The following is an 18,418-nucleotide window of genomic DNA, read 5'->3' on the forward strand; positions in this document are numbered from 1 at the left end:
TATTTGCCCCGAATGCATTCCTGTAAGCCTCAGATGACAATGGTGAAGTGGAAAAATGCAGAGTGCTCAGGCGTGTCTGCCTTCTTTGTGAGTGTTGACCCACACGCTTACCAAAAGCAGTAGTTGTACCATCTAGCTGCTCAAGCATCGACCCATTAGAAGTCTTACTTCCCAAAGCATGTTTAACCTTTGCCTTTCCATTCCCCATCTAAACATGCATCCCCCTTCCTCTTGACGCCAACTTTTATGCAGCTTTTGTATGCACCTCCCAACATTGTACCTGAACCTGCCTTGTCTTTTAATAATCGTACTAATCCAATCCTACCCCTTTTGTGTTAGCCTTCCATCCCAGCCAAAGCCTCTCTTCCCCATCATTTACCCATTTGGATTAACCCCTCCCCAACCGAAAGACCATTATCATCAATTATAATAAAACCCTTTTGATTACTCAGATTAAGCACTCCACTTCTCATAGTCCTGTTTTATGCGACTATGAAGATTTCCTCTCTAGACCTTGCTTCCTCTCAATTGATACCTCTACCTGTATTTTTATGTCACAGACCTCCCTCTTTGGTTGTTCTCCCATTCACTTTTCACCCTACTCTTCCATAAGGTACTTGTTATTCTGATTAACAAATGGTACTTGTTAGGAAAAGAATACTTTCCCGTTCATGCTTTCACTTTTATTCTTCCATAATTGACAATTAGTTTCTTAATTTTTTGTTCTGTGTGGATATTTATCATTTACATGGATAATTTATTGTGTCCATAATGAATGTTTGGTTTCCTGATTGAATTATATATTGGGGAAAACCACATGGTATTGGGTATTATGGTTTCAGTATGGCACATTAGCAATGAAATATCAAGTACTTGAATACTTTTGTTGTTATGTGCTCATAATAAATTTTCCTTTTCCTATTTTCTTTTTTCAGAATATGCTTGGTAGAAGTCGTCATCAAGGGAAAACTTCATTTGTTGAGCACCGGACTTTTCTTCATCTTTATCATAGTTTCCATCGTTTATGGATATTTTTGGTTATGATGTTCCAGGTATATGGCGTTTTAAATTGCTCTCTTTTTTATCCTTTGTCCTGTAAACTTTTTTTTTGTTTTTGTTTGTGGTGTTAGCCTAAATGGCATTCTCCTAGAAATTAAACCCAAAGGATTTTATTATGATTCAGAGTGATCCATACAAGAGGCTAACCCACTATTTTATAGAGGATTTAACAGCAAAGTAGAAAAAGGAAGAATTAAACAATAAAAGATTAGACTAGCTTAGTACAATAGTTTCCCTCCCTCTTTTAAAAAACTTGTCCTCCAGTTAAAAAAAACGAGGAAAATAAGAGGAAGCAAGCAGCTTGGCTTAAAAAAATGAAGAATCTCCTGTTTTTGTTGAAAAAATTCTTGGCTTCAATAGAACAGTAGTTTTTTTTTTTTTCAAATGAAGAATTCTTGGCTTAAAAAAAAAAAAAAGAAGAATTGTTTCAAATGCCAAAAACAAGAAGAAAAAAAAGTAGAACAGTAGTTTTGTAAAGTAGTTTAAGAGAAGGACGCCATATTGTTTTCTGCTCCACCGTTTAAAAGACAATGAGTGTTGTTTCGAAAATAGTTTCCAGAGGGACAAACCACAAGATAATCCATCTGAAGGGTTTGTGCTCAGTCAGATATCCCTAAAGCCTGGTCGAAAGTGAATTTCCAGTTAGAAAGAAATGAAAGAGGAGATGTCCTATGCTTGCCACTATATATTATAGTTATCTTCTTTTTGAATCCAAAGAGTGACTTAGAAGATGGATAGTGGAAGGTAGTCCTCTAAATGACCAAAAGTCTGAATTTGGACCTTTCTTTTGGGTTGTCTTGGATTCTTCAGAGGGACTGTAGAGGCCATGATGAAAAAAAGGTCTCTCTTTATTTCCCCCTTTTTTTGTGTTAAAGGGAAGCTCTTATGGAAGGTTGCTTTCTTTGGGATTCTTTTGGGTTGTGGCTTGAGGGGAACACGGGAGTGTTGAGGTTTTGTTGAAAGCAGCTCAAATCACTGTTAGCTTCAGTACCTCCCTTTTGGACTTTGTTAATAGGGCTGTTTCTATTTTTCTTTATTTTTCATTGTGAATGATTAGACTCCGATTTTGTAAAATTGACTCCGATTAGACTCCGATTTTGTAAAATAGAAACAGCCCTATTAACAAAGTCCAAAAGGGAGGTCCCTTTTGGACTTTGTTAATAGGGCTGTTTCTATTTTTCTTTATTTTTCATTGTGAATGATTAGACTCCGATTTTGTAAAATTGACTCCTTTTGGTGTTTTGTGTCACTGTTCTTTTATTGCCCCATTGACTTTCATTCTTCTTAGTAAAAGATGGTTTGATAAATTAAATAAAATTTAAAGACGTGTTAAAAGAAAATGGTGATTCCCATCATGAATGAGCATAACTCCCAAAAAAAAAAAAAATAAATCAGTGAAGAATACACCAAACTGCTGGTTTAGAGCTCCTGCTTGAAACAAACCAATTGTTAGCGTTAAGAAAAAGTTATGAAGAAAAAAGGAAGAGCAACCAGATACCTCGTTAGGATGGTACCCTCGATACATATATTTTTCTTAATGCTGTTTCCTGTTGTGTATGCTAGTTGAGACCATGAGGTGTTACTGAGTTGGATTAGAATTTCTGCATTTTCATTTATTTAATTATCTTTATCACATTATTATGCTCACAGGCTCTGACCATAGTTGCATTTAACAATGGAAACTTTAATATGAAGACCCTGCTGGAAGTTCTGAGTCTTGGTCCGACGTTTGTCGTTATGAAGTTTATTGAGAGTATGTGCTATTCTAGTCATTTCTACTGAAAGTATTAGATGCTGATTTGTTTTCTTGTCTCGTGTGCAGTAGCATGAAAGAATTATCTTTGTTGTTCTAAAAATTTCTATTGCTCTACATGGACTTCTATCCAGGTGTTCTAGACATCCTAATGATGTATGGGGCATACTCTACTTCAAGGCGCCTTGCTATTTCTCGAATTTTTCTTCGTTTCCTTTGGTTCAGTATTGCTTCTGCTTCGATAACGTTTCTTTATGTGTATGTATTTCTGGCTTTTTTGTCCCTGTTATCATTTTTATCTCCACAAGATGTTTAGTATTATTTTTATCTATTCTCTTACAGGAAAGCTCTTCAGGAGGGTAGTAACCCAAATGCAGAAAGGGTGATGTTTAGACTCTATGTAATCGTGATTGGAATATACGGTGGTGTGCAGCTTTTCCTCAGTATTCTGATGCGTATACCTGCTTTCCATCTTCTAACAAATCAATGTGATCGGTGGCCTCTTGTTCGCTTTTTCAAGTGGATGCGACAGGTTTCACCTTCTAATGCTTGCTTTTTTTTTTGTTCTTTCCTGCTTGTGCAATGTGGCCTCCTCAATTTCAGTTGATGCACGTTATTTTGTTGAATCTGTACTTTCTTTTGCTTCTGAAATTTGATTCATTAGGAACGGTACTATGTTGGACGTGGGATGTATGAGAGGACTACTGATTTTATCAAGTAAGTTTCTGAAGTTTTTTGATCTGATCCACTGGTGTTCCTTGTAAATTTTTCCATGTACCTCCCTCCCCTTCCCCCAGTTAATTTCTTGTTTAGGTTGTTGCCTTCTTAAGTGCTCAATAGTATGGAGTAACTAAGTTTTGTTTATATGCATGTAGAAATTCTCAATCTCATTTTGCAGGTACATGCTCTTGTGGGTAATCATTCTGGGTGGAAAATTCGCATTTGCCTATTTTCTTCAGGTTAATTATGGTGTTTATGCAATGATATCTATCTCTAGGCATGGAAACTGAAGACTTAACTCGTCTCTTGCAGATCAAGCCTCTTGTTAAACCTACCAGGCTTATTGTGAACATGAAAGATCTAAGATATTCGTGGCATGACTTCGTGTCTAAGAGTAAGTAAGAATATTTTCATTTCATTTTGTTTTGTAGGCCATGTCTGTTGATTTTCTATTAAATTCTTTTTTCTTTCTTTATTTGGTTGAAGTATCATGCCTACTATTGTTTGTATTATCTGCCTTTTGATCTTAAGTTTCTGTTTATGGATTTGATTATCAAGAATCCTTTGTCCTTGTCGCTAAAAGTAACTCCATTAAAGTTCTATTATCTATGGTTGTCAATGCATATTAACCTCTTTATCAACTTTTTCTGAATGGGAAACTTGAAGAATAGAGATTAACAAAATATTTAGGTTAAAGAAATCTTTATGCAACCTTAAACAGAAGATCATCAACAGATGATCTTCTAGATCCTTCGACTCCTTGATGGCGCACACGACATTCTCGAAATTCTTGGTTAGTGACCACAAGATTAGCTCCACAACTACGGCTCGTTGAGGGTTTCACCCTTGCTCTTGAGTGGATTCACCACAGTTTGTACATGTGTGATGTAGTCGGATATACCTTCCGACTCCACCTATAGTGTGGTTTGAACGTATTGGAAATGCAATCATGAGCTATGAATTGTACTTTTCTAGGGTTGAAAGATGGTATCGTTGTCCATCAAAGAAAGTATGCTATTGATTTTCTTGAAGTGATCATATTAATTGGTTGATGAACAGTAGACATCCCCATTGAGCCCAATTTAAAATTGCAAACTATAACACAAAAAGAGAAAAAAAAAAACAAAAAAAATCAGACACTTGCTGGAAGATTCATTTACGTCTCACACACATTCTAACATTGCTATTGCAGTTAATGTGGTAAGTTGGTTTATGCATACCCCAAAACTGACTCACTTCAAAGTCATCTATAGGATTTTAAGATACTTAAAAGGTACTACTGCAAAAGGTATATTGTTTAAGAAGCAAGATCATTTGCAGGTTAAAGTTATACTAATGATAATGCTGACTGGGCAGGCAAAAAAAAGAAAAAAAAGAGAACAAAGTTTAGTGGCTAGAAGTAGTGTTGAAGCTTATTTTAGGGCTTTACCCCATGGTTTTGTGAGGGTATATAGACAAAGAAACTATTAAAACAATCAAAGTTCTCTTAAACGATGCTAGTGCATATTTATTGTGGCAACAAGGCATGACAGGACAAAATATATCGAAGTTGATAAACATTTCATATTGATTTAGGGGTAATATGCATTCCCTACCTTCCTACAATAGAGCAATTTGTTGATGTGTTAAAGAAGGGGCTCCCAAAGTTACAAGTTTATATGATGATTAACAAGCTGGTAATGGAAGATATCTTCAAACTAGCTTGAGGGAGAGTCTTGGTTATTTCTGATTTTAGTGAATCAGATTTACTTGAAATTTATCTTCTTATTTGTACAAGGGTGTTTCTTCTATTTAAGAACTCCTTTCTTCCCATAATAAAAATATACAAATATTTTGCATATTATTCAATAGGTTTTATTCTTTTGGATTGTAGCCCTTTCTTAATTTAGTTGGACTCCTTTTTTGGCTGTCTTTTTGTATGCCTGATCTTGTACGGCTGTTTTTCCTGTCTCCTTTACATTCTTTCTTTTATCTCATCAATAAAATATCAACTAGAACCAAAATCTTTTCATCCTCTGCCATTTGTATATATGGAGAGATGTCCCTAACAGAAAGAAAAGTTACTTGATATATGATTTACGTCCTCAACCTTGCTATAGTTTTTCTCCTTATTTTGTCTTTTTAGCCTTTTGATGAAGAGAAACCTTTCAGAAATGAGAAAAAATATTATTTATGACAACTAGCTTTTAGGCTGTCTGACTTCTGAAATCCTGTGTCATATTTGCAGATAATCATAATGCTTTGACGGTTCTTAGCTTATGGGCTCCAGTGTTTGCTGTAAGTTTAAATTTTGTAATCAACGAGGTGATACAAGTCAATTTGTTAGTTTGTTGTCAATGAGCTGATATAAATCAATTATGATAAACGGATACAAGTCACTTTGTTGTGATCTTTTTCCTGAATGTCATGAAAACTAATAGCTATATATAGTTATCGTTGGATTAGGAGGATTCAAATCCTTTTTTATTTCTTGTCTTTAATGGGCGTACCGTTTACTTTTCTCTATTTAATTTATGGTTGTAGATTTACATCTTGGACCTTCATGTGTTCTATACCGTTGTATCTGCTATTTGGAGTTTCTTAATTGGTGCAAGAGATCGTCTTGGAGAGGTAATAGTTGATTCTTATTGAGCTTATGCATTTCCCCATTCTTGATATGAAATAAATTAGGAAAAATATTTATTTTTTACCTTGTATTAAATCAGATGGGATAATTTTAACCACTAAGTTTTTATTTTGTAAAAGTGAACCTGAAATTTGAATAAGCCGTTAAATGATACTCTTCTTCTAATCAAATTAGATAATATAAACAAAGACAACGAATAAATCACCTAAATGCTTACAGATAAAACATCTAAAATTCAGCTAGAAAAATGCCACGCTTAGCCATAAGAGAAAGCCAATCCCAATCATAATTGATAACAAATGATTGAACCATGGTTGAGCTGCATAAAAATGCTCAAACTTGGTACAAAAATGTGCAAGCCTAAAAAAAGTAAAAACAAATCTACATTAGTCTAAATCAATCACAAGAATGCACACATGTAGTTTCAAATTCAAAGACGACATGATTTAACTACCTACAGCTATTAATTTCACCCTGTATTCAAATTTAAGATTAAGATTCAATTGGATAAAATTAAAATTTAAGGTCATGTTTCTTTTAGGTAGAATGGGAATGAAGGGATGAGAAAGATAAAAAAATTATTGTACAACTTTTACACCAATGGGAAAAATTGTTAATTTTATTCTATTATGAAATATTAAAATTTTATGTTTTCTTTTTTCAATTAGTTAGTTCTAAATAACAACTATTTTTAATCTTATTTATATTGTTCCAATTTTATCAGACGTCAGAAAAGGAACTAATTAATTATTATTGTTATTATTATATAAACAGTAAAGATAAAATTCATTGTAGTTAAGCCCCCACAAGGTGACCTCGTTGAATATGGCCTATGGTCTCTAAGCAATGTCTACCAAGAGGTCACATATTTGAATCTTCAGTTGAATTTGATAAGAAAATCTTTGAGATCTCCTAAGTTTAGGCCTTGGGCCGTGCAGAGACTTAAAAAAAAAAAAAATCATTATCATTAAATAGTATAACAATATCACTGAATAATATTCTTTATTAATAATTGTTATTAAGACAATGTTTATTACTGCTAAGGTATATTAATTAATATGCATCATCTATAAGATTATGGAAGGTATTCTAGTAATTATAACGGGTCATTCCTTGTAAACGACATGAATAGGCTAATTTTAAAACTAGCTCACTCAACCAAGTACAAAGGTTGTAAATCGAACTTTTTCTTATAAATTAATTTTTTTGATGTGATTAAGTTATGTAGAGGTTTGGTTTGAAATCTAACAAGTCAATGACTGCACATGCTTGAATGCATGAAAGCCTTGGTTTTAGTACAGTAGTTGAAGTCAAATTATCCCCTTCTCATTTTTTTTAACTTTTAAAATTTGTTCTTTTTTTTTTTTTATTATTATTACCTTCAGATTAGATCATTGGAATCGCTTCATAAGCTGTTTGAGCAGTTTCCGGGAGCCTTTATGAACACTTTACACGCTATGCCCCAGGACAGGTTTGAATATTTCTCATAAGATGCCAATCTAAACTACATTTTTTCTTTAAACAAAAGTTTCTCCGTTTATCTGGTCTCTAACTGTAAACGCATCTTTTGCAGGATTTCAAATCAGTCTTCAACTCCGGTGAGTTCCCTATTGCCTTCTTGCTTCAGAAATATGCTTGATTTACTCTGGTTGGCCTTCCCCCCCCCCCCCCCCCCCCCCCCAAAGTAGAAATATTCTTTTAGTTGAACATCGGAAAATATTCTGACCTGTTCAAGCTCTGTAGAGTGATTAAATATTTTGAAGTATATGAATGTTATTATTTATCATCACCCCTGAATAAATTTTCTCAATCCTGCCTGAAGTGCCAACAAGGGGAAAACATAAATTTCTAAGATCTGACACTTCAATTAGATAGTCTGACTAGTGTCTGGACTGCCATATTTTCCTCGTGCCAGCCAAGGGCATGCTACCAGAAAATTATTGTATGAATGCTGCCTATCACATCTGCTGTGCTAACAACTGTCTGATTCGTGTCCAACGAGTGTTGTAGCATCCATGTTTAACCATACTAGCCAAACTTAAGTGTCCATGCTTCTTAGATGATAGGTTTTGATGATCATATTACTTTGCTTCCTTAAATGCCTCTATTTATGCAATATTTTTGCTTGTCATCATCTTATCTCGAGTGTCTACAAGCACTATTTTTGCTTGTGATTTTTCTGAAGTTTTAGTGCAAACATGTTCTGCTGTTTATATCAAGGTTGTTGAAAAAGATAAGTTTGATGCTGCCCGATTTTCTCCCTTCTGGAATGAAATCGTAGCAAGTTTAAGGGAAGAAGATTATATTACAAACTTGTGAGTATATTTTCTAGAGATTCTTTCTGTTATTTGACTTTCACGTTCTCTTATCTGTTGCTGTTGATTTTTTTAGATTGTTTCTATTGCCTCAATGTCGTTTTTCTTTTCTTTAATTTGAATTTTTTCTGGTTTTGTAGGGAATCGGAGTTGCTTCAAATGCCTAAAAACAAGGGTAATCTTCCCCTGGTTCAGTGGCCCCTTTTTCTTCTTGCCAGCAAGGTCAGCTTGCAGTCATAAAATGGAACTTGAATAACTATGCTTTTTAATACTTGATGTTTTGACTCACTGATTTCCAATTATGGACAACATTTTCATTGTGGTTATGGAACTGTAGATATTTCTAGCAAAGGATATTGCTGTTGAGAGACGGGATTCACAAGACGAGTTGTGGGAGCGTATTTCAAGAGATGACTATATGAAATATGCAGTACAGGAATGTTACCACGCAATTAAGCTTATCTTAACGGAATTACTGGTTGGGGAAGGAAGGACGTGGTATTTACCTTGTTGTCTCCATATTGTTTTTCTTTGTAATAAGCTCAATATTGAGATATATGCAAACCTCGATTGTTCTTACCAAAAAGAGTTATGTGAGGAAGACTTATATCTTCCTAGAGCAGGAGTTGAGGCGAGCATTAAAGTTTAAAAGAAACAAAAAGGATAGACTCTGCAATTGATTAGCATAGGAAAAATGTGTAGTGCTGACATGCGAAGAACAAATGTGTTCTATCCTCCACCTTTCTACTCTATACCTTTCCCTTCCATATACAATTCTATTAAAAAACGTTATGATGCATAAAAGTTAAATTTTTGCAAAAAGCCATTTTGAATTGTTTGCACTTTTTCAGGGTTGAAAGGGTATTTGAAGACATTCAAGCTAGTATAGCAAACAATTCCATTCAAAATGACTTCCAGCTAAATAAGCTACCACTTGTGATTACAAGAGTAACTGCTCTGACGGGTATTCTGGTTCGTATTTACAAAGTTTTAAACTCAATCATGTAATTCTATCTATATTTTCATTGTGGCTTTTTCATATTAAAAAGAAGAGAATGAAAATTAAAGCAAGAGAGAGAAAAAGTGGTTCTACCTTGTTGAGAAACATCGGATTTGGTTTTTATTGTCAACTTCCTTTCAAAGGAGCTTGTTCACTTACATTATGTACTAATAGTATATCATGAAATTGATAATTGAATTGTACATAAGACTACGTGTAGCCCCTGAATAGTTGTATTGATCTTTATGGAAGAAAATTGCCAAAAGTTTACATTTTAGCGCCTCACGTGCACTTCGTTGATAATTGGTCAAACTCATTGCATTTTATACTTATATATTTTCTGTATTTCACTTTGATTATGACATTGTACAGAAAGAGCCAGAAACTCCGGAGCTCGAAATAGGTGCTGTTAAGGCTGTTCAAGATTTGTATGATGTTGTGCACCATGATATCCTTTTTGGTGACAAGAGGTCTGAAGCTTGTTAGTTATTTGAGGTTTTTATATCTTGAATTATCCTTTGACATGTAACGTTCCATTTTTCTAGGGGGCATTATGAAACATGGAACATATTGGTAAAAGCTAGAAATGAAGGTCGCCTGTTTACAAAGTTAAATTGGCCCAAAGATCCAGAATTGGTATTTACTTTTTTTAATTCCTCGTTCTTCATTTTTGTTCATGTTGCTTTCATTATTTTATGAGATTGAATTGTTTCTATGCTTGTATAGTTGTTTGGTGGGGAGGGCCTCGTCAATCTTCTGTCCTTAGGCTGGGCCCTCTTTTGTGTTTAATACATCTCTGTTTCATATATTTAATATACATATACATATATTGAATTGTTGCTATCATTCGGCAGAAATCTCAAGTGAAAAGATTACATTCGCTGTTAACCATAAAAGATTCAGCTTCAAATATTCCAGTTAATCTTGAGGCCAGACGTAGACTGCAATTCTTTACAAATTCACTTTTCATGGCTATGCCAAAGCCAAAACCTGTTCGTCAGATGCTTTCTTTCAGGTGGTGCTTCTTTCTATGGCATCTTTTGTTCATATATTTTATTAATTTCTTTTCCCTTTTTTGAAGTTTCATCTTTTGCCTTTTCCTTCCATCTTAAGCCTATCTTTTAATGCAGTGTATTTACTCCATATTATTCTGAGACGGTGCTCTATAGTATGGGGGAACTCCTGAAGAAAAATGAGGATGGCATAACAACTTTGTTTTACTTGCAAAAAATTTATCCAGGTATTTTATATGAATTTTACATTGATATTTTTTTTTTAAAGAGAAGTCAAGCTTACATTCTGTAGAAATGAAAGAATACAAAATAAAAGGACCATGGCATACAAAGAAACAGTCCACACTAAAGGAGCCAAGCCCCTAACTGAAAGGGCTCCACTCCCTAGGAATAAAACCTGGTCGGTAATTACAAAAATCTTTGTTAACCGATGTCCAAACAGTGACATTAAACCCCCCAAGGAACCAAACCTTTTCACATGAGCTCTCTATATTTCTAACCACCCTATCACTCATTTCAAGCCAAAGACCCTAAAGGGTATCAAAAGATCTCCTTCATCCTAGATTTGCGCTCCCTCACCTCACAAGAACAAGCAAAGTGATACTTCCAAGGACATTACTTCCAAATCTCTGAACATACTCTTGCAGAGAATGCATCGTTGAGGGCCCACCATGCAGTAAGAATGACTCAAAATTGATCCATAATGTTCACTATGCCAAGCTAGACCTACCAACTATGTAATTTCACCTTCTTTGGAATTTTATCTTTTCACGAGGATAAGGACGGACAACCATGAAAGAAAAATTGCTTAAATATGGAGAAAAGAGCTACAAGCAAACTCCTTAGATAGATTGTGCTACTTGTGGTCTCATCATACCAAATCATCTGTCTTTGTTCGATGAACACTTTGAAAGTCAGAAACTTGATCGTACTCATTTGGCTCATAGATGTAATTGGAAATTGTTAGATACAAATGAAATTTGTAATTTAATTTATATCTTTTTAGTGCATTCTCAACACAACTCATTTTCATGAGTTCTGGACATTTATGCACTTCCATCAGTGATTTCTTTTTAGGTGTATGTGTTCTTGCTGACCGTTTTTTCTTTTGTCCTCGTTTCTATTTTCTTTATCTTGCATTCCATGCTAACTACAAAAATCAATATAGATGAATGGAAGAACTTTCTTGCTCGAATTGGTCGAGATGAGAATGAAGTTGACCCAGAATCGTTTGATAACCCTAATGACATCCTTGCACTACGATTTTGGGCCTCTTATCGAGGACAGACATTAGCAAGAACTGGTAAATTCTTAAGCTGTCTTGAGGTTAATTCTTGTCCATCAAATTGTTTATTGACATGCCTACAATTTTGAGGATTACGTAGCTAAGGATAGATTAGTGATATTATATTTCAAAGATCATAGGTGTTTACACGTGGGTTGCGCATCATCTTTTCATTGTATTTGATTATACCTATAAAATTTATTTGCTTTTTAAATAGTTGAATTTGTCCAAATACTATGACAATTTACAAGAAGACTTCTCTATTCAGAAAACAAAAAATAATTTTTGGGTACTATTAAATAAAGTCAAGCATCAAATTAGTGACTCTGGTTCTCATCCATTTAAGTCCTTTTTGGAATTTTTTTATTAGATTTTTAGTGGACTGTTTTTCTTTGTCCTGTCTGTGTTCTTCCATTTGCCCTTAAAAACTATACTTAAAAGCATGAGTCTTTAATCAAATTGATTCCGAACATTATTGATTGAATACTGACAAAATAAAATTATTTTCATGATGAATTATATCGACCTTTTTTTCTCTTTGGCAATAACCTTACATTATTAAAATTATGTTGAGAATTATAAATTATTATTTTGTAGGTATAATATATATTTCAAGATTGTCAATGCTTAAAGATTGCAAATATGTTACTCAGTCCCTAATTTGAAATTTGGTCTCTAATCTTTTAGAAAGTTTTAATTTAATCCTCTTTGTATTGAGTTTTTTTTTTTTTTTTCAATTACATCTTTAGCATCATTAGAGGTTAAAAGAAGGATAATATAAAATCAGTTGGTTTAATAAGGTTGTCATTGTTAGTATGCTGAATTTTTTGTGGAAAATTTTCTATGACAACTAGCAATTTTCAGTCGAGTTATAACATGTTAAGTTTTATGCAGCGAGTAACTTCTTATTTCATGGGAGGGTGATATGCCTATTTCATCCAATTAAAATATAGTATATTTATTCCAATATTACATCATTATTTTATTAGTTACTATTTATGATTTGTGACAATAAGGATTTGATTGAAAAGAAAAACAAAATGTCAGTGACCAAATTGAAAAAAGCCTCGAACATTAAGGACTAAATTATATCTTTAGTCAAATGTAATAAGATTAAAGCTATCAAAACAAAGAGAGAGAGATAGCTTAAAGCTATCGATCGTGTATCCAATTTATTAAGTGGAATTTAAGTTGGTTTAAAAAGAATATATTTTATTTATTTCACCCTACTACTTTTTTGCATTCTGTGAATTTAGTGTTATGTCATAGCTGATATTTTATCATTAGATGATGTATATTATTTTAATATTTCATGGATGGCACACATGATGATTTACTTATAAATTATCTTATATTAGTCCTAAAAATTAATATCTAAAACCTTAGCTCTAGTTATTAAACATAACTAGCTTATTATATTTTTATTGAAATAATTATTTTATGTAATTTTAATAACTTAATCCTTCTTTTTCTCTGTAGAATTACAACGAATATTTATTCTCAACTTTAACATATGAAACATTAAGTAGAAATCTAATCATATAGTTATTTATTACAATATTATTTAATACTTTTAATTTAAGTATTAATAGCAATCTAGAAAATGGCTAGGAATATGAGGGCATTGTTGTCGAAAGATATTTTCTTCATTGTCCATTCTTATATTTTATGTAGTTGTAGATATACATGTATAGATTAAGCTGCGGGAGATTTTTTGCAGTTCGTGGAATGATGTACTATAGGAAAGCTCTTATGCTGCAGACTTATTTAGAAAGAGGAACAAGCGGAGGTCAGAACAATCACCTTACCTTTCTAGTTCATCCTCCTGAAATTCTATCATCTAACCATATGACGAATTTCAGATTTGGAAGCTGCCATTCCTTGTACTGATGCTACTGATACTCGGGGTTTCGATTTATCTCCTGAAGCACGTGCACAGGCAGATCTTAAATTTACGTATGTTGTGACCTGTCAGATATATGGAAGACAAAGAGAACAACAAAAACCTGAGGCTTCTGATATTGCATTGCTTATGCAAAGGTTGGTATTTCTTTTCCCATACTGAATCTTCCACAGAAGGAGTATTGCTATTTAACTCTTACTGGGGAAAATCTTATTGGGAAGTAGTAAATTTTTTAGCTTGAAATCCTATTTTATGTTTTAAATTTTCTTATCCTTTGAAATGCTTTTGATTAGAAATGAAGCTCTTCGTGTTGCCTACATTGAAGATATTGAAACCCAAAAGGATGGTAAGGTGCACAAAGAATTTTACTCAAAGCTGGTGAAGGCTGATATCAATGGCAAAGATAAGGTTTTATTTCTTTCTTGTCCCTTTCAATATTCATAATATTTTTTCTTTTCGAGCTTTCATCTCTTCTAATATTTTTTATTTATCAACTTCTTATATCTAGTTATGCGCACTCTTTACAAGAAACAATTTGTAAATTTAGGATCTGTGGTTTTTTCCCTAATTGATCTTGGTCTTTCTTACAGTAGCCCGTTAAGTTCTAACAGATCTTGATCTTGGTCTTCCTTCTACCTTACACCTCTTGATTGATTTATCTTTGCCATTTTCCCCATTGTGTAGGAGATATATTCCATCAAATTGCCTGGAGATCCAAAGTTGGGTGAAGGAAAGCCTGAGAATCAAAATCATGCTGTTATTTTTACTCGTGGAAATGCTGTTCAGACAATTGATATGAATCAGGTGACTATTATTTTTTATTTTATTGTTCCTTTTATTTTTTCTTGAGTTAAAGAATTCAACTCAAATCCGTTAGTTTATGTAGGCAGAAAGCTTATTTATATTTTAACTTTCTCAGTTGGTAGTATTAGATTTCAAGTTTACCAGTTGTCTTAAGTTCCTTTATTTATGTGAGTGGTGTCTATGCTTGTATGACATGAAATGAAAGAAACGGGGATAAAAATAAGGATAAGGAATTCTCGGTTTATAATTTCTTTAAAGATAAGGTATCTTGTTATAATCTAAGAAGGATAGACAAGAAAAGATATGCCTTTTAAAAATGATTTGTTCAGACACGAATATGGTAGAAAATTGTTCATCTAAACAATTTATGGAAAGAAAGAACACGAGTGTGTAGTGTAAGTTTCTCAATGAAGCCAACAATAGGACATATGTAAGTGTAGATGTCTATGCTCCACACTCTCCCATATATAATGAACACGGTTTGTGGCTCATGAAACATAGTAGCGTTGTGTCAAAAAAAAAAACATCTTGATTGGTTGTAACATGTTTGATTCTGGAAATCTAGGATAATTACTTTGAAGAAGCATTGAAAATGAGAAATCTTCTTGAGGAATTTGGTGAAGATCATGGTATTCGTCCTCCTACCATACTGGGTGTCAGGGAACATGTATTTACGGGCAGGTACTTCCCATTGCAGCCAATAACTCCCATCCTTTTTCTTAACTATTTTTTCATATTAAGTAATAATCGCTTCATGTGCAGGTACTTTCCATTGCAGCCAATAATTCCCATCCTTCTTCTTAACTATTTTTTTTTTCATGTTAAGTAATAATCGCTTCATCTGTGTAGTGTTTCATCTCTGGCCTCATTCATGTCAAATCAAGAAGCTAGTTTTGTGACTCTTGGTCAGCGTGTTCTGGCAAATCCCTTGAAGTATGTACTCGCCATAATCCAATCAATATTTTATGTTACTATTTTCTGACTTTTCTTTCAAGTTTGCACTTTGGAGTAACTCTTTTACCAATTGGTCAGAGTTCGTATGCATTATGGCCATCCAGATGTTTTTGATAGGGTTTTCCATCTAACACGAGGTGGCTTCAGCAAGGCCTCCCGTGTTATCAACATTAGTGAAGATATCTATGCAGGTATCGTCTTTTACTTGCTAGAATGGATTTATGTGGATTTAGTTCATTTAAATTACATCTTTACTCCCGTGTTATCAACTCTAATGGCTTGTTTTTGTTATACCATGTATAGAATCCACAGCTACTGAATAGTTGGTTCCCTAGTGATGTGATTGATATATTTTGTTCATTTGCAAAAAGATTTTGTTTCCCTGGTAAAGTAACTAAGCAAGAAATTATATCTGATAATTGGAAATTTCTGAAACAGGTTGCTTCCATTAGTTTTCTTTTTCTTTCTTTCTTTCTTTCTTTCTTTTTTTTTTTTTTTTTTTTTTTTTTTTTTTTTTTTGAAAAAGAATGCAAAAAATTACTTCGATTAAGTTATCTGGATAAAGGAAACGCAGCTGGAGAAAATCTTTCCACAAGCACCAACGGCTTATATACTGTTAAAGGAACTCTAATGTTATGTTTTCATTTTTCATGTAAGGTTCAGTTTTATATTTATAAAAAAATTGAACTGTTTTGATTAATGTAATTTCTGCATTAAGTTTTATCATATGTTATCATTTCTTTTACTCCTTGACTTCTGCGTTCCTGTTGTATTCAACTTTGTTAATGAAAAAGAATAAATAAATACTATTAGTTATAGTATTGTGTGCATATTTTATTTTCTTCGTGACTACTGGTGTACATTTTTTAATGCCCTTTATAAGACATACGATTTCATTACCTGTATACCTTTCTGTATTGAAGGATTTAATACAACTTTGCGACAAGGAAACGTTACTCATCATGAGTATATTCAGGTGAGATTTGTCATCGTTTAATTTTCTAATCTGGCATCATTTGAAGTGGTGAAGTTATTGAAACTGTTGAGTTGTTTCAGGTTGGTAAAGGACGAGATGTTGGTCTTAATCAGATTGCTCTTTTCGAAGGGAAGGTTGCTGGTGGTAATGGAGAACAAGTTCTTAGCCGTGATGTATACAGACTTGGCCAACTGTTTGATTTTTTCCGGATGATGTCATTCTATTTTACGACTGTTGGCTACTACTTTTGTACTATGGTATGCCAGTACAACACGTAGATTCCTACATTGAGAAGTTGTTTGAATTCATCGCACTATTAGTAGGGATATTTATGGTTTGTTTATCTGGAAAAAAAAAGAGGCCCTAATCTTTGCTACATAGTTTTACTGCGTGCCTTTTCTGAAAAGCTAATGCTTTATTACGTGTTTTAATCTTGTCTTTTTTCTTTTTTTGTTTTTATTTTTAAACTTGAGTACCTTTACACAATGACATGCATGACGTACAAAATATCTCAGTTATGCCTATTTTTAAGTGGATACCAGCCGCTTCTAATCCATATTAGTTTTGAGGCAGTCCCTGTGATATATGTTTACTCATCTTAGGAAAACTATTGATGCTCTCTTCTTGTAAATTAGAAACATTTGCATCGAAGTGAAGTGAAGTATGTTGCAAGACAATGCAACAAAATAAATTATTATTGAGGACCTCTTACTATTTATTGAAAAAATTGTATGTTAATGAGTAATATAAGTTAAGCCTCAGAATTCTGTCATCATAATTTATAAGAAATCTGATCCGTTTATTTGTTTATGATCTTTTGCAGTTAACGGTGTTGACTGTGTACATTTTTCTCTATGGAAAAGCATATTTGGTAAGTTTTATTGTATGCAATTACTATATTTCTACATATGAGGTATAGAAGATGTTCTCTTCTTTAGAAGTTCTCTGCTTTGTAGTGGGATGTAAATTTAAAATTTCCTTGATAATGCGGTCATAAGCTTCACTGGAAGTAGTTCTATGCCCCTAGAATCGAAAGTTTGAAGTTTTCTTGATAAATCCCAGAGGCACTAAAACACTCGATTGATACAGTTGAGGTGAATTCCAGTGGAGTTGGTCAAGTAGTAGGCTTCAATGTTTACCGGGTTAATTTTCTTTAATTGCTTATTTTTCATTTGTTTTTAGATCTGATCTGATGTACTCTTTTCTTATGCTTGTTTACCACTGTGATGCTGGACTTAACTCTGACTAGGGGCGTGGGTCCGATTGGATTGTCTTTTGGTCAAAATTGATTCTGGAACCACTGTTTTGAAAATTGGATTTGGTCTTTTCGGCTTTTGGGTTTCAACTTGTACCCCTAACTACGACTAGTTTACATGTTTGTATGGAAATATTTCCTCTTTTTCAGAAAATAATATACTGAAAAGATGTGCGGCTGTGTTTCAGGCACTGTCTGGAGTTGGCGAGGGCATTGAAGATAGAGCCAATATTACAGATAATACTGCATTGTCAGCTGCTTTGAATACACAGTTCCTTATCCAAATTGGTATCTTCACTGCAGTGCCGATGATCTTGGGATTTATTTTGGAGCAAGGTTTCTTCAGGGTAAATGCTGTTCTGAAATATGTACACTTTTGTAGGAAGAAAAAAAAAATTGACTGGTCTTGTATAATCTGAACATTAACATGATGATATCATTGTCATTTCTCTCTCTCTAATCTGAAGATTAGCTTCAACTATAATAGTAAGTGCTTTTTGGCCCAATGAAGCACCCTTGTTTGTAATATGCTAGAGCAAGTGCAAGCGGTCCTCTTGTCAACGAGACCATTAATTAGTTGTCTTCTTTTTAGCAGTCTTTTATTTTCTCTCAGATATTATTCTGAATTACGTTTGCAGGCTGTTGTCAGCTTTATAACCATGCAGCTTCAGCTTTGTTCTGTCTACTTCACATTCTCTCTTGGCACAAAAACTCACTATTTTGGCCGAACAATTCTTCATGGTGGTGCAAAGGTT

General features: G+C 33.5%; 1 protein-coding gene across 1 annotated transcript in view; it reads left to right on the forward strand.

Moving 5' to 3' along the window:
* LOC111794072 (callose synthase 9) overlaps nucleotides 1–18,418 on the forward strand; it is a 44,338-nt gene that overhangs the window by 22,645 nt on the left and 3,275 nt on the right. The window contains exons 14-45 of the mRNA XM_023676199.2: nucleotides 936–1,052; nucleotides 2,710–2,812; nucleotides 2,947–3,070; nucleotides 3,155–3,344; nucleotides 3,477–3,529; nucleotides 3,711–3,771; nucleotides 3,845–3,926; nucleotides 5,760–5,809; nucleotides 6,056–6,142; nucleotides 7,544–7,629; nucleotides 7,732–7,756; nucleotides 8,379–8,473; nucleotides 8,614–8,695; nucleotides 8,811–8,971; nucleotides 9,325–9,445; nucleotides 9,846–9,943; nucleotides 10,019–10,109; nucleotides 10,328–10,488; nucleotides 10,604–10,713; nucleotides 11,655–11,789; nucleotides 13,492–13,560; nucleotides 13,634–13,811; nucleotides 13,968–14,082; nucleotides 14,359–14,478; nucleotides 15,044–15,159; nucleotides 15,328–15,411; nucleotides 15,511–15,623; nucleotides 16,356–16,408; nucleotides 16,489–16,665; nucleotides 17,232–17,279; nucleotides 17,852–18,010; nucleotides 18,302–18,415. Coding sequence (XP_023531967.2) covers nucleotides 936–1,052; nucleotides 2,710–2,812; nucleotides 2,947–3,070; nucleotides 3,155–3,344; nucleotides 3,477–3,529; nucleotides 3,711–3,771; nucleotides 3,845–3,926; nucleotides 5,760–5,809; nucleotides 6,056–6,142; nucleotides 7,544–7,629; nucleotides 7,732–7,756; nucleotides 8,379–8,473; nucleotides 8,614–8,695; nucleotides 8,811–8,971; nucleotides 9,325–9,445; nucleotides 9,846–9,943; nucleotides 10,019–10,109; nucleotides 10,328–10,488; nucleotides 10,604–10,713; nucleotides 11,655–11,789; nucleotides 13,492–13,560; nucleotides 13,634–13,811; nucleotides 13,968–14,082; nucleotides 14,359–14,478; nucleotides 15,044–15,159; nucleotides 15,328–15,411; nucleotides 15,511–15,623; nucleotides 16,356–16,408; nucleotides 16,489–16,665; nucleotides 17,232–17,279; nucleotides 17,852–18,010; nucleotides 18,302–18,415 — 3,378 coding nt within the window. The remainder of the gene's footprint in view (nucleotides 1–935; nucleotides 1,053–2,709; nucleotides 2,813–2,946; nucleotides 3,071–3,154; nucleotides 3,345–3,476; nucleotides 3,530–3,710; nucleotides 3,772–3,844; nucleotides 3,927–5,759; nucleotides 5,810–6,055; nucleotides 6,143–7,543; nucleotides 7,630–7,731; nucleotides 7,757–8,378; nucleotides 8,474–8,613; nucleotides 8,696–8,810; nucleotides 8,972–9,324; nucleotides 9,446–9,845; nucleotides 9,944–10,018; nucleotides 10,110–10,327; nucleotides 10,489–10,603; nucleotides 10,714–11,654; nucleotides 11,790–13,491; nucleotides 13,561–13,633; nucleotides 13,812–13,967; nucleotides 14,083–14,358; nucleotides 14,479–15,043; nucleotides 15,160–15,327; nucleotides 15,412–15,510; nucleotides 15,624–16,355; nucleotides 16,409–16,488; nucleotides 16,666–17,231; nucleotides 17,280–17,851; nucleotides 18,011–18,301; nucleotides 18,416–18,418) is intronic.

This window comes from Cucurbita pepo, chromosome 4 (assembly GCF_057944985.1).
Source record: "Cucurbita pepo subsp. pepo isolate OVF chromosome 4, ASM5794498v1, whole genome shotgun sequence".
In the NCBI taxonomy this organism is placed as follows: Eukaryota; Viridiplantae; Streptophyta; class Magnoliopsida; order Cucurbitales; family Cucurbitaceae; genus Cucurbita; species Cucurbita pepo.